Source organism: Hoplias malabaricus, chromosome 4 (assembly GCF_029633855.1).
Source record: "Hoplias malabaricus isolate fHopMal1 chromosome 4, fHopMal1.hap1, whole genome shotgun sequence".
In the NCBI taxonomy this organism is placed as follows: domain Eukaryota; kingdom Metazoa; phylum Chordata; class Actinopteri; order Characiformes; family Erythrinidae; genus Hoplias; species Hoplias malabaricus.
This window is the reverse complement of record NC_089803.1, coordinates 55287715-55304053: the sequence shown is the minus strand read 5'-3', so window position 1 is coordinate 55304053 and position 16339 is coordinate 55287715. Positions and strand designations below refer to the sequence as shown.

The 16339-nt window shown below is 34.3% G+C and overlaps 1 protein-coding gene across 1 annotated transcript; it reads left to right on the top strand.

Moving 5' to 3' along the window:
- Positions 1-1683: 1683 nt before the first annotated feature.
- Positions 1684-16133, top strand: LOC136693711 (pendrin-like). Its single transcript, XM_066666847.1, has 21 exons — positions 1684-1838; positions 3224-3361; positions 3577-3716; positions 3812-3922; positions 4509-4699; positions 5766-5930; positions 6140-6292; positions 6423-6505; positions 6718-6865; positions 7352-7465; positions 7548-7625; positions 8637-8732; positions 9041-9147; positions 9390-9459; positions 9591-9683; positions 9797-9892; positions 10113-10367; positions 10817-10871; positions 12438-12583; positions 13086-13169; positions 13374-16133. Exons 2-21 carry the CDS (start codon positions 3237-3239, stop codon positions 13395-13397), a joined length of 2334 nt encoding a protein of 777 aa, XP_066522944.1. The 5' UTR covers positions 1684-1838; positions 3224-3236; the 3' UTR covers positions 13398-16133.
- The last annotated feature ends 206 nt before the right edge of the window (positions 16134-16339 follow it).

Below are 16339 nucleotides of genomic sequence, written 5' to 3'. Positions count from 1 at the left end.
GTCGATGCATGTTCCATTTATTGTGATGCCTTGTTATGTTTCAAAGAAAATTCATTTTCTTTCTTGGTAGCTTCCAAAAGCAAAATTTTATTGTATGTATGGTTTTCGGTACACATTGTTCTCTCAGTGTAGATAGCAAAACAAAGGTACCAGGAACTTGCACAGCCCTCATAGCATTGTGTTGTGTTGACAGTTGTACAGGATAAACTATAATGGCCATTGCTTTTATATATATGCAATTAGATATTGCATATTATAGATAGTCAATACAGTGTAAATTATGCTATATTCTATTGATACAATTTTGCAGAATGAAGCAGGTGAAACATACCTCCCTAATGGTTAGAAGCCTTTCAGGTCTGGACAGCCCAACTTGCTTGCCATTCCACTCATATTTAAGTTCATATGAGTCCAAATATATTTCCCTTTTGCCATAATTGGCTAAAAACCTAAGAAGAAATGCACATCTTACAAAATATATTTGGTATTAATCCCCAGTAGTAAGATCCTTAATAGTAAGAAAAAACATAAACTTTTAATATTTGAAACATATTTTGGGACAAGAATCTACAAATTGTTTTTTTAATATAATATTTGTTTAGAAACATTCTCTGTCAAGTCATCTGCCCGAAGATTTGATCATGTCTTTTGAAAAAAGACAATCTATAAATTAATTAATTTATATAATTTTACTGTTATAAAGCTATTTCAGTAATTTAAAAATTAATCTATTGTTCGTAAATGATGATGCCATCCTGAATACAGCAGTATGTCTCCATTTTGGCAATTCATTATGGTTTTCTGTAACAGATAATGGAAAAATGTAGTATTATTGCAGAATATAGTCCTGTTTTTTGTGTAATCATTTCTTCACTGGAATGGCTTACCCACAAACAGAGAGAGCTCTACAAATAGACTAAAATACTAAAACCCACATACCAGGAAACTGGCTTAACTAATGACATCAGTAGCCCTCCTAGGAAACTGCAGCAAAATCTTAAGTCACCCTTAAAAACGAAGATTCTTCATTACATATCCTACAGCTAACAAAAATATTACAATATTTTCTTATTGTTTGCAGTTTTTAATAGCCCCATCCGCAATTCAGCAAAATGCAGGCCAAAATGGTTCCTGTTAGTGAACAAACCACAATTAAAAGTTAACATTGTCATCCAAATACTTACAACTGTTGAATGACATTCTGTTAGCCCTATTTCAAAAAGAAACCGTGGCTGGCTTCACACTGAATGAGGCATAGATGTAAGCCTCTTAACGTGGTAGCATCATGAATGAGGGGAGACCAAGGGCAGTGTAATTTGCAAGGAAAAAGTTGTTTATTTAGGGAAAAAAGCCTTTTAGATATGCACACTGAACTTCAGAGGCATTTTAGTTTCAATCTGATCTTAAAAAGCAAGCTCTGAAATATTTCAGTGTAGCATCAACCCTTTAAAGGTTTTAAACATGTTTTTTTTTATTATCTTTGGTCTCTTACAGGCAACCATGTCAAAGAGTTGAACAACATAAAGTATGCGCCACATTAAAGATGACAGTGAGTAACAGACACCCTCATATCATACTCTCAATTTCTCTCCACTCTCACAGTCATAACACACCTCCCACAAAACACTCTGCTTATAAATAAACGCAAAAGACAGGGATACAGATCCCACAAGGTGAGAAAGTTAGGGAGTGTGGAGGAAGAAGAAGAAGAACAGCAAAGAGCCACAACTCTTTGTAATTTTATTTTAAAGCATTTGCAATTAAATTTAAAACAACTCATGGGTGACCAACAGTTTCTCTCTGCCATTTCAATCTGATGTGAGAGGTTCCATATAGAGGTAAGTCTTTACATTCTTCTGACAAAATTATTAAAAACATTAATATGTTTTGCTATAAATCATAATGGCATCCACAAATTCATTATAAACAGCTGTTTACTTTATAAGCCACATAAACAGTTGCTTAGAGCCTCTTGATTTCCAGTAGGCCATTATTATTATTTTTATTTTTATTTATTTATTTATTTATTTATTTATTTATTTATTCTATTATGTTTCTATTACAGTTTTTTTTCTATTAACCAATGTCTACTTTGATGTACTTCAGCTATCACAGAATGTTGATCATATACATTACTGACATCATCAGTTTGAGCTACTTTAGATTTCATTGTTAGTTGTTTGTAAAATGTTTACTTAATTTGATTCATTGCATGTTTTATTCATTGATTGCATATTTTTTCATTATTTATTCATGTGTTTTAACACAATAAATCTACTTCTCCCTATAAACCTGAAACTTTCACATAATGTATTTAAATTGAATGCTTCAAATTTGGGCAAAAATTGTTTTAGGAATGTGAAACTTTCTGATCTGTTGACTTGGTAACATTGTCCTTAGGTGAGGCTGCTCACATTTGCTCTAGATACAAATCCTCTTATTCAAAGCAATGCTCTGTATTCTCCACTCCTTTGCTTTCCTTTGCTCAGAGGGGTTTCTTATATCAAGTGTAGCTTGTTCAATATAGGCCCGGGAGAGTGGTTTACTTTTCACTACACAGCAACTAGAGAAAGGAGCAGAACTTTCTGGGGTGGGAAAGGTGGAAAGATTCTTTTGGTTTGATTTAATAAGTCCATCTTACTACGGCACATTTATCTGTTCTTAGCACCTACAAAATATATTGGCCTGCGAATTAACTAACATTCACAATAACATCCTCAGGATTTTTATGCTTAACTGTTGCAACTACAGTACTGTGCAAAAAGTTGAGGCACAGATTAATATTATTATTTAATTTAATTTAAGTGATTCATCTTTTTAATAACCATGGTGGGTGTATACATTTATATATAATTTACGACAAATGCAAAAAAGAAAAAAGTATAGAAATAAACAAATAAAATAAATAATTTTTTTAAAACATTCTAAAAATTAGTACAGCTAGTTTAAAGAACAAAGTTGGTTTCCAGAAATTCTTTTTGATTGTATGGATTCATTATATCAAACATAGATTTTATTTAACATAATAAAACATTTATTAACTGGTAAAACTAGATAACCTCAAATACATATCTTTTTTCAAATTTGAAATATAGAAGGGGGTAAACCAACACATTTAAACACAATATCAATATTGTTTGTTTGGAGGTTATATATATACTTTACCTGTTACAGACATACCTATGTATATATTTAAAAAGTAACACCTGACATTTAACATTAGGTGATTGTTCAAGATGGACAGCCATAACCAATACTGTGTTGCCCGGCCCATCTACTCTGAACGTGCTTTTGAGCATGTCAATGAGAAGAAAATCAGAGAAAAGAAGCCTCTTAAAGAGAGGCTTCGCAATTCTGTAACGTGAGTATGCTTAAATTTCTCCATGAAATATCAGTCCCCTACTTGTTAAAAATATCAGAAAACAGTATCTTCCATGCTTATTTAAAATAGGTTTTTATAAACATTGTAAAAATAATAAACATTTAACTAAATAATACAAACTTTCTTTTCATAATTGTTTTTTTACAACTATACTCCTCAGTAGTTAATGTGTATGCATAATTGGCTCATTGCAGATGCTCTCGAAAGACGCCTGTAAAGCTCATTAAGAAGTTTTTCCCAATCCTCGAATGGGTCCCAATTTATCAGCTCAAAAACTGGCTTCCGGGTGATATTGTTGCTGGAATCACCACTGGAATGGTGTGTGCTTTACAAGGTAAGCGTTATGTCAAGAGGTTTATTTCTACTCTATGAAATAAATGAGCTTGTGTTTATGAATAAAATATGCCATTCCTTTTTATGTCTCCACAGGCTTGGCTTATTCACTATTGGTTAATGTTCCTCCAGTGTATGGGCTTTATGCTGCATTCTTCCCAATCCTCCCCTATTTCGTTCTGGGCACTTCCAGACACCTTTCTGTTGGTATGATTCTCTTCTGCATAATTCATTCATTTATTGATTGTCTGTAACCACTTTTCCAGTTCAGGGTCATGGTGGGTCCGGAGCCTACCCAGAATCACTGGACGCAAGGCAGGAACACACCCTGGAGGGGGTGCCCAGTCATTCACTAGGCAACACACATTCACACATTTACTCACACACGTACACATTTGAGTCACCAATCCATCTACCAACGTGTGTTTTTAGATTGTGGGAGGAAACCAGAGCACCTGGAGGAAACCCACATGGACGCAGGGATAACATATCAAACTCCACACAGACAGTGACCTGGACTGGGGCTCGGACCCAAAACTCCAGGACCCTGGAGCTGTGTGACAGTGACACTACCTGCTGCGCCACCATACCACCACCCCTCTGCATAATCCGAACCTGAATTTAGGAATTCTGGACAGTTCATTTGAAACACAGAGACACCAACACATTTCTGCCCCATCAAAACAAGAAAACCTATTGCCCATCAGACTGGAAAGCCAGTGTAAATAAAGGCTTAGTTCACCTGTTGTGAGCACTACTGACCCCCCTTTCTTTATCCTGTCTGACCCTGCAGGTCCTTTTCCAGTCACATGTCTGATGGTGGGAGCTGTGGTATTAAGTCTTGCTCCTGATGATAAGTTCATGTATCCAGGGAATTCAACAGGTGTGAATGGAACAGTAACAATGGTGGTGAATACATCAGCAAGAGATGCAGAGAGAATCACAATAGCTTTCTCTATGACTGTGCTGATAGGACTGTTTCAGGTATGTCAAACTTTTAGGCAGTCCTAATATAACAGGACTACAATATAAATGCAGTCACCTCTGTGAATGTCTGTTTGTCTTCTGTACTTATCCCTTTTGTTAAAGGGAATATATTACATACCAATTAGCCAAAACATTAAAATAGCTTCCTTATTTCTACACTTCATAACCCTAATATAATAATTAAAAAAATACATTTTTAATTGATCTACTATACTTAGTAAAAATTAAGAGAAGACTTAAGCACAACTTCATTAACTATATTCAGACCATCAGAATTAAGCATATTTCAGTCTTAGAGGCAGGGAATTTTATTGCTAACCGACATTCCAGTAAAGTTATCAGAAGCAATTTGTACAAACAGTTGATTAACCTCTGTCCAAACCATTCTATTTCTTTGAAATCATATTTTATAATCTTAATACATCTACTTCTACAATTACAGTAAATGGAGAAGATAATACTTTGATAGTAAGGCTGGTGTAAGCACTGTTTAAATAATTAATTTGATAAAGTCATTGTTCCTTTAATAGCATAACAAATGTTGTTTTCATATTTGGTGTTACAAAGTGGGATACCACTGTGGGAGGAAAACATTCAGCAGCTTATCAGTGGATCTGATGATGAGCCAGCTACTGGGACAACCAGGGAGGGGAGGAGGTTTCACTGGATACCCTGAATCTCTTCACACATATACCTAAATTCCTGAAAATATTTGTATTGAGAAAATTGTATTGATAAATAAAAATTTTGGATAGTGCTGAAACCTGTTATTGACAAAAAGGAACTCCACAAACATTCAAGGGGTGCAAGGAGCTCACAGATGGCTAACAAAATGTATGAAGTCTGTCGCTGTTGACAAAGGTTATGCAAGCAAGTATTAAGGAAGGCTGCCATTAATCCTGTCCATGTCATACAAGCTAATTAATACTAAAAAATCGAGTGTCAATAATTTTACTTACAGCATGGATCTCTGTGTTTAAAATAATTGTTTATTAAATTGTTACTGGGTTTTTCAGGGATACCACTATGATGATGTTAAATTTTAGTTTTTCATTGGTTCCAGTTCGGTGCAGGCGTGCTCCAGATAGGCTACCTGGTACGGTATCTATCAGAACCTTTGGTAGGAGGCTTCACCACAGCAGCAGCATTGCAAGTTGTTGTGTCCCAGCTCAAAATTATCTTTAATGTTCCCACCAACAACTACAATGGCATCCTGTCACTGTTTTATGTAAGTTTTGTGTTCTCACAAAAAGCATTATTGAGCATAATTTCTTTGAAACACATTTTGTGCCTTAAATGACTGTTGACTTTATTCAGAATCACAGAAAATCCTATATAAGCATGAATTCTGAAAAGTAAAATTAGCTTGTACTGACATCTTAGCTTCCATCATATTTTGAAAATGTGCTTTACTGATTTAACCTGATTTGTTTTCAGACTATTGGTGACGTTTTTAAAAACATTAAGCAAACCAACATGGTTGACCTGATTGCTGCAGTGCTGACCATCATTGTGGTTATGGGTGTAAAAGAGTTCAATACCAAATTTCAGAAAAAGCTTCCAGTGCCTATCCCAATTGAAGTGGTTGTGGTATGTATCATATTCATTCTATTTCATTTAAAGGCACATGAATACAAACAGTCCTAACACGTATTATATTAGGGCTCTACAAATTTGAAGCCAAATAAAAGACAGCCTTGCTCTGTTTCCCATCTGACAGACAATAATTGATTCAGGTGTGTCTTATGCATTGAATCTCAGTGAGCGTTATGGTGCTGGCATTGTTCGCACAATCCCAACAGGGTAAGTGCACATCTTGCAGCTGGCAACAGAAATATATTAACCTGTGAACATATTTTAATTAATAAAAAGAACACAAAGTCTTTGAAATTTTGTCAAAACAGAGAAAGTGTATGACATTTCCTTATGATCTCAACACAACCCTAAGCTTAACCAAAACAACATAAACAGAAAAGGATAAATATAACCTGCATCATTGCTTGTGTGCTTAACAGGTTTCTTCCACCTCGGCCTTCAGATACCTCACTGTTTAGCTCATTGGCAGGTTCCAGTTTTTCAACAGCAGTAGTATCTTATGCCATAGCTATATCAGTAGCTAAAGTTTATGCAGCAAAACATGAGCTGGTGGTAGACGGCAATCAGGTAAGTGTGCATAGTCTGGAGTGAATGTGCACATTATTCTTAAACATCTGTTTGAACTGCATTCATGAGTAATGTTTCCTAGACACACATGCATCATGGTAGGTGCGGGCCAGTGCGATGATAAGAATCTAGCATTAATTTCCATGAAGTAACATCACATGTTTATGTTTTGTCATCAAATTTGTACAAGAATTTCCATTTTCCCATTTTCCATTTTGGTAAAAGGAAGAGTGTTTTAAAAATATGTCAGGACATCTAACATAAAAAAACCACAAACATAATCAAACACATCACATATTTCTCTGTACAACTGTGAATTTTATCTGTGACTTAAGGGAGAGAGCACATTGACCAACCTTACATAGGTCACCATCACCTTTCTGAAAACTCCCATCACTGTGGAATGTAGATCAGATCAGTGGAATGCACTGTAAATTCTGAAACAGTTCTTTTGATTTTAATAAGCTTCATATTTTTTTCCAACAGGAGCTGATGGCCTTTGGCATCTCCAACATTTTCTGTGGTTCTTTCTCAGGCTTTGTGGCCACCACTGCACTTTCACGCACAGCAATTCAGGAGAGCACAGGGGGGAAGACTCAGGTATATACAGATAATTATATGTCAAATATCATCATATAATAAATGCTGAAATGTGTTGTATTCACCGATGCATCTGCTGCAGGTGGCGGGGTTAATATCAGCTCTGTTGGTGCTGATAGTAATTTTGGCTCTTGGACCTCTACTCCAGCCTCTACAGAAGGTATGTTCGAGAGGTTACACAATACTTCTTTGAATGAGTCACTCTGCAAATGTTGAAATACAGAGGACAAACTCATTAGTACATTTTGAGAATAGTAATACAAATAAAAATATATAGAAATTCCTAATGCTACATTCAGACTATAACGTGTTGACATGGATTCTATAGGGTTCTGGGGACATAGGTGAACCAGGATCATGAAGCAGAAATAGGGAAAGGCTCTTTTGTTAACTGTTCTCAGGTGAACAATGTATCACCCCATTCATAAGCTACCCTGAAGTCCTTTCCAAAAATATCTGAGTTCACTTCCCTGTTTTAGGCTTCATGGACATGGTCCATACTAGCAAACTGGTCCATACTAGCAAACTGGTCCATACTAGCAAACTGGTCCGTCCGTCTGTACGTACGTACATACATACGTACATACATTGTATAATAATAACATACAAACAAATTGTATAATCTAATGCATTTAGAATGTTTTATGAGCATTCATTTATTTATGCATGCATGCCTGCCTAAATAAATGAATGCTCATAAAACATCCTAAATGCATTAGATTATACAATTTGTTTATGGACTCCTAAATAATATTACCAGTAGGTTGACCAGAGGAGGATAGGTCTCCACTTGTGAGCCTTGGTTCCTCCCAAGGTTTCTTCCTCAGCTTTGAGGGAGTTTTTCCTTGCCACTGTCGCTCCTGGCTTGGATTTTTACATTCTTTACATTTTTAAAGTTCATGTTAAAACCTTTACTGGAATTCTGTGAAGTTACTTTGTGACAGCATCAGTTGTAAAAAAGGGCTATACAAATACATTTGATATGATTTGATTTGTTAGACTTAAAATCTACTCAGGAACTTTGATGAATTAGGGGGGGATAACAAAATTCAAAATCTATATGTCATGCTATGTGTTCTCTTATCTATAAAAATTATTTTTAAAATGCATTTAACCAGATTCATCATGAAATTATACACTAACTTTTCTGTTTTTCCACTTGGAATTTCAGTCAGTCCTTGGTGCCATTGTTGTTTCCAATCTTAAAGGCATGTTCATGCAAGTGCATGATATTCCTATACTGTGGAGGAAGAACAGGACAGACTGTGTAAGTCAATTTCCACTGGGTGTTAAGAACATACATAAAGTGGCAAATTTGTGATAATGACTTAACCATGACAGGTTAACTTGCTCTAAACCAAGTCTAAATATATACAAATGTTAAAGACCCATCCAGTATAAATATGTGCATTTTTTACAAATACTTTAAAGAACTTTTTTTTGTAAAGCTGGCAAGATCCCAAATGCATATTTAACATAGTGATAAAGTCTGATGAGATTGAAATAACCTTTGTGTACAGTCTGAATACAGGACAAAATTTGCAGACACTAACTGGCTCTTGTAAAAACCAACAGCTAATTTGGGTGTTTACATGTATCGCCTGCATCGTCCTAGGGCTGGACGTGGGTCTCCTGACTGGTGTAATATTTCAGCTGGGTACTGTGGTTATAAGGACACAATTGTAAGTAGCTTTTGCACATTAAGAATAGTATTACATAATAGAAAAGTTAATGTGCAAAGTATTAATGACAATTACTTTTTTTGTAAACAAGTAATTTTTGTAACTGCCACAAAAGATTGTCTATATAACAGCAAAATTAGTTGTTTGTATTCACAACCATTAATAATAATTAATTAACCATTACTAATAATATATTCAGGAATTTTGTTGTTTAATAACTTCTGTTTAATTATTTTCTCAAGCCCCTCCTGCTCAACTCTTGGAAATATACCAAGCACAGACATTTATAAGAACCTGAAAGACTACAAAAATGTAAGAAAAATATCAAAAATATTTTCTGTGTTTGTAATCAAACTTTTAATTCCCATTAACTCTTTTCTTCTTTACTCAGTACAAAAAAATGATATTTACTCTTCTGTGAATAAAAACACATTCTCTCCCAGATTACTGAATTACCTGGAACGAAGATTTTCAAATGCAATGCACCCATATATTTTGCCAACATTGAGTACCTCAAAGACCAGATAAAACATGCAGTGAGTTGTTGTTGTTCCAATATTTTTCATGTATTTTTCAGCACATTCAAACACTCATTCAACTTTCAGCATATGTTCATTTGCATTTGTGACATTTAATTGTCCTTCATTAGGTGGGATTTGATTCAGTGCGCGTGTTTAAGAAAAGAAACAAAGCACTAAAGAAGATTTACAATCTGATTAAAAAAGGGAAACTGAAAGTTACGGAGGTAAAGAAAAAGTCACAGTTCACCATGAATACCATAGTAGCAGATTTATTTTTCATTTACATCAGTTAAAGCTTAAAGAAACTAATAATTTTTCATCTAATGATCAAACATGAATGTTTCAACATGAATGATAAATATGATCTACTTATCTCTGCATACACCAACCTACGTTGCTTAATATAAGACCTCCTAACAGCTTCTTACCTATCACAATTTGCAGAATGGGTTGGTGTCAGTGGCCCCTCTGGGTGTGGATAATATGGCCTTTGAAAGCGAGCGGGACCCTGGGCAAATGGAATCTCAGCAAGAAGTGAAGAATGAGGTTCATTCAGTAACGGAAGTAGAGGCACAGGTGGACTGGACTGCTGATCTACCTGTCAAAATTACTGTTCCTAAAGTTAACATCCACAGCTTGGTGTTTGACTTCTCTGCCGTCTCCTTCCTGGATGTAATGGCTGCTAAAAGTCTGAAATTGGTGGGTCTTCATTTTAGCTTTTTCTTTAGCAAAACACAGAAAATAGAGAATGAATTAAGATGCCTGTTAATTTAAGAAATATTAAAGTAAGAAATAACTTCAATGCCTTTTTCTCATATAGAGGGAAGAATTATGTCAGCATAACTATAAAACCATATTTGAATTAATGTTAGAAATTGAGAGTTGAGATTATAACACAACAGAAAAAATACTGAGGGTGCAAATAAAATCAATTTAATTAATCATTATTTTGCACTCCTCAGGATCCATGGCAAGTGTATCCTGCTATAACATCTTTACAATGCTGTAGACTGCATATGATAGATATGCCAAAAACATGCCTCTTTTGGGTTGGCATTAGAACATGTTCTGCAGGCTTTATTTTCAATCAGTGTTTTCAGTGACTTCAGGAATTTTAGTGATTCCTCTTGTGTCTTTGTTCATCACAGATCATAAAGGAATTTTTACGCATTGGAGTCAGCGTCTATATTGCAGGTTGTGATGGTATGTATGGCTAAACTAGTTCAGACCTATCACCCATTGAAAACATTTGACACATAATGAAATGAAAACAGTATAATGGAGTAGAGCAACTGAAATTCTATAACAAGCAAGAATGGGATAATATTTCACTTTCAAAACTACAGCACTTAATATCCTCAGTTCCCAAACCATTACAGAATGTTGTTAAAAGAAGGTTTCATGATGCCATTCTCTTCATCAAAATGGAAACAGGCAGTGAGAGTACAGATGATCTAATGGCAGAGAAGGTATTTGAGACATTATTGCACTTATGGCCATCTTTCATAGAAGCCTGCTTAATTACATTCATGAGAAATGTTTCCAGAAACAAATGCATCATGGTAGGTGCGGGCCAATGCCATAATAAGAATCTTGCATACATTTCTGTGAAGTAGCTTTACTTATTCATGTTTTCCTATCAAATTAGGGCTGGCATTTCTATTTTAAATTTTTCCATTTGAGCAAATATATACACATTTAAACATCAAACACTTTAGACACACTTTCTCGTTATGTTTTTGGACAAGAAATGATAAATGTCCAAATTTGTCAGTGGTTTTCTCCCCCTCAAAATTATACCCCCAGGACTAGCTTCTTGTGAGTCTTGTGAAGTATCTAGTTCTTCACCACATAAACAACAACATGAGGCTTGTGGGACTTAAGAAGTTGAAGACTCATAGATAATATCAAATAATATTACTTTTAAAAATATACCTTATGTAAAAAAGATTTTAAGCAAAGATTTTGATTTATATCTATACCAACTACTTCCCAAAATACATAATTACAGATAAATCCAAAGGATTATAAAAAGATACAAAGTTACATATAAAATAGTATCTACAAAATATAAAGATAACTACAGAATAAGGGTTTTTTAATGCCAGATTTCAATAAAATGCACATCTAACTCAAGCCAAATTGAAAATGAATTAGTAGAGGCATAGTCTGTAATAAATTAATTTTGGTTGTGAATGAGTTTGAGCAACATGTAATCGTGCAATAGCAGCTGAGTCAGATTACTGGACAGTAGCATATTAGGCTTCTAGACTTATTTAATTTATTTATAAAACGTCTGATATGTTAAAAGAAGAGGTGATGCAATGCAGCAGTAAACATGCCCCTGAGCCAACGTTTATGGAACTTGATGCTGGCATCAATTTCAAAATGGGCTTTTTTTTCTTTTTCAAAAATAATGAAAAAAATAAACTATAGGTAGTCTTTGTATAATTTTAAATTATATATAAGGTTTAAATTATTTGAACGATTATTTATATTTATTTACATATTACACAATGTCTCAATATTATTTGGTTGTGTGGGCGTAACCTATATATGTATTGCCTACATTTATATTTAAAAAAGGTATGATTTTTGTAAAAAAAAAAAAAGAAAAAGAAAAAGAAAGAAAGAGAACGAATAAAAAGAGGAATACATTCTTCCTGACTCATAGCTACACTTTTAAATTGAGTGCATATTTTGAGCAGTAAATGAGAATATTGTTTGCCTTCATGTTTTTGAGTACTTAAGAATCTCTTTCTGCTGCAGATGAGATCATTTTGAAAATGGAATCCATGGGTTTCTTTGATGAGATGGTGAATAGAGGCATGCTTTTCCTCACGGTTCATGATGCCATTCTCTTCATCAAAATGGAAACAGGCAGTGAGAGTACAGATGATCTAATGGCAGAGAAGGTATTTGAGACATTATTGCACTTATGGCCATCTTTCATAGAAGCCTGCTTAATTACATTCATGAGAAATGTTTCCAGAAACAAATGCATCATGGTAGGTGCGGGCCAATGCCATAATAAGAATCTTGCATACATTTCTGTGAAGTAGCTTTACTTATTCATGTTTTCCTATCAAATTAGGGCTGGCATTTCTATTTTAAATTTTTCCATTTGAGCAAATATATACACATTTAAACATCAAACACTTTAGACACACTTTCTCGTTATGTTTTTGGACAAGAAATGATAAATGTCCAAATTTGTCAGTGGTTTTCTCCCCCTCAAAATTATACCCCCAGGACTAGCTTCTTGTGAGTCTTGTGAAGTATCTAGTTCTTCACCACATAAACAACAACATGAGGCTTGTGGGACTTAAGAAGTTGAAGACTCATAGATATCATACAACATTACTAGAGCTTATACTGTATGCTTGACTCTCATCCAAATCCTCTTCCAATGTCCAGATTTCACAGATGCAAGATGACAAATTACCACTACCTTTCTCAGATGATGAAGATTCATTGGAGACCTATGACAACCAGCGCTTGGTGAGTTCCTGGATTCATTCTGCACTGTTAATTGAACTAATCGAATACGGTACCATATGTACCATTTATAGAATAGTCTTTATATATGAAGACAATTATGTGAATATGACAAGAAAAAGAGTTTAAATTTTATTAGTTCTGTTATGCTAGTAATTACATTTAACTAAAACACGTTTAAACACAACGATTCTGCTTATTTTTTAGGCTATCCATGGACTCTCAGGCTAATCAAGATTCGCTTCCATTTTTTGGACTTCTTAAAAATGGCGAGAAGATTTTTCATACTCATGATTTACCAAATATTTTTATAAAAAAATTACATATAGTTTGATGGAGCTTTGGTTAACTGGTTAACATCTTCAATTTTATAATCTACAAACAAATCAAGAAATTTATTTTCACCTGGCAGTACATTTAATGATACACTAGATATGCAACGTATGTCAAATCATTAAATATATATATATATTGGCACAATATTCAAAATATCACAGCTAAACCAGATTTCAGGCCAGCAAAAAGTAGATTTAATAAAACAAAAAAATATATATTATTTCTACTGCTACAATTATACCACTATTTACTGGCTGCTGTTTCTCTTGTACTTATCTTTTAATTATTCTATGCTATATTAAGTTGTATCTGCTTTTTTAGTTATTATCATTCCCTACTGTATATTGCAAATATATTCTGGCTGCTTCATTAATTTAAATTTTTTTTAAATAATATTACTTTTAAAAATATACTTTATGTAAAAAAGATTTTAAGCAAAGATTTTGATTTATATCTATACCAACTACTTCCCAAAATACATAATTACAGATAAATCCAAAGGATTATAAAAAGATACAAAGTTACATATAAAATAGTATCAACAAAATATAAAGATAACTACAGAATAAGGGTTTTTTAATGCCAGATTTCAATAAAATGCACATCTAACTCAAGCCAAATTGAAAATGAATTAGTAGAGGCATAGTCTGTAATAAATTAATTTTGGTTGTGAATGAGTTTGAGCAACATGTAATCGTGCAATAGCAGCTGAGTCAGATTACTGGACAGTAGCATATTAGGCTTCTAGACTTATTTAATTTATTTATAAAACGTCTGATATCCACTTCAATTATTTTACTGGAAACATTCCATAATAAAAACTTTTTGTACACTGTACACTGTCAAAAAGGGTAATGTACACTGAAATAAAAGGGTGATGTATAGGAAGAGTCATTCATTGTCTGTAACCACTTATCCAGTTCAGGGTTGAGGTGGGTTCAGAGCCTTCCCTGTATCATTGGGTGCAAGGCAGGAACACACCATGGAGGGGGCGCCAGTCCTTCACAGGGGGACACATTCACACAATTAAACCTAGGGATAATGTTGAGCCAATCCACTTACCAACGTGTGTTTGTGGACTGTGGGAGGAAACTGGAGCACTCAGAGGAAACCCAGAAACCCATGCAGACATGTTGAGAACACACTAGAGTCCTCACAGGCCGGCAGCAGAACTCAAACCCACAACAGCGACACTACCTGCTGTGCCATCGTGCCACCCCTGGAATAACAGGCAAAAAGTCAAAACTCAAAACTCAATGAGCAGGCAAGTCAAGGCAGTTCTAGAGTGTCTATAAAGTTCCTTTAAAGAGGAGTTCATGAGCATTTTCAGAATTGGATATAAACCAAACATCAGCAGTGACATAGTGCTGTAGGTAGCAAAACATATTCAGCACTTGAAGAACAATTATTTTCAGTCTTTTCTTTCAGCTTCCACATATTTGTGTTATTTTTTTTTAAATCACAGTCAATGTGTTACAGCCTTAAAATGTCATATGTCACAAATTAATTACACTAAAGAAACTGATGATAACAGACTGGCTAACTGAAAATTTATTAGACAAAATATACTTTCATCAGACCCATGTTTAAAGCTCATGTTTGTTGATTTTTAGTTTATTACATTTCCATATAGCAGCTGTCCCCCCATCAAATTTATATGATGAATGGACCCATAAAAATGCTCCAAAATTACCCGTAGTACAAACTTTTTACATTGACTTCCATTGAAAGTTAAGAAGGTTTCTTTCTTTGTCCTGTAAAGTTACTATTTTTAGAGAAACATGTTTTTCATCAGACAGGACAGATGGAGTTTTTGGTAGTTATTCATGTTGATTATTCATTTAAATTTCATTGGTTCTTACCTGTAATGATTGACTCCGGGATATTTTTTTTAATCCAATCAGCTGTTTCTGGAAATCTATATTCCTGCGGGGTGTGTTCAAACTTGCGACTAATGTGTGACATCCCTGGACCTAACTGTAATGCATCAGATACAGTGTAAAATGTACTTCTGAAATATTAATGAGCTTGAGCATTTATTGCAGACTGTGGTTGGAACTAGACAACCAGAAACGTATTGGTGTTGGGTACCTTGCTCAAGGGCACTTCAGCACTGGATTAATTGTTAATGCTAGTCCTGGAAATTAAAACTGCAACCTCCTTGTCTCAAACATGTCTCTCTAATTTTAAGGCCACAGCTGTCTCCTAATAGCGGTCAGGACCTAGAGACTATTATGCATTAATCACTACAGGCCTACTAATACCTTGTCAATAGTAATAGAAATACTACCAACATATAGTACTAATATCACCATTCTATTTGAACAGTGCTGTGGTAGTGTCATATTAATATGTCTATTGGTTTCACTTACCATCAATATATTAATTTCATTGAACAAAACTGCATGTGCTATATCACACTGAAACAATCACTGCATATGAAAAAAAGTAACATTTTTACAGTCTAAACAAGTGCAGCTAAGTTCATTTTAGTGTGCTCTCTAGGTAATGACCCAGTTCCTGCAAGATCAAGATAACATCAAATGGAAACAAGGACTTCCTTATGGTCAATGTTTACTCTGTTGTTTGAGGAACAAGAACAAATTAACTACTTTCTAGTGTTTGTCAGCAATTGTCCATCATTTCAACTCCTTTAAACATCTAAATAATTTCAGAGGATATGACTACAAATCTCGTTTCCAGAAATTACTAAATAACAATAAAATACAATGTTTTAAATCTTGGAATTGATACAGTTTATGGGAAAAAAAACCAACATTTTTTTTATGTAATGCCAGCAACATGCTTCAAAAGTTTGGATGGGGGTGTGTTTATCA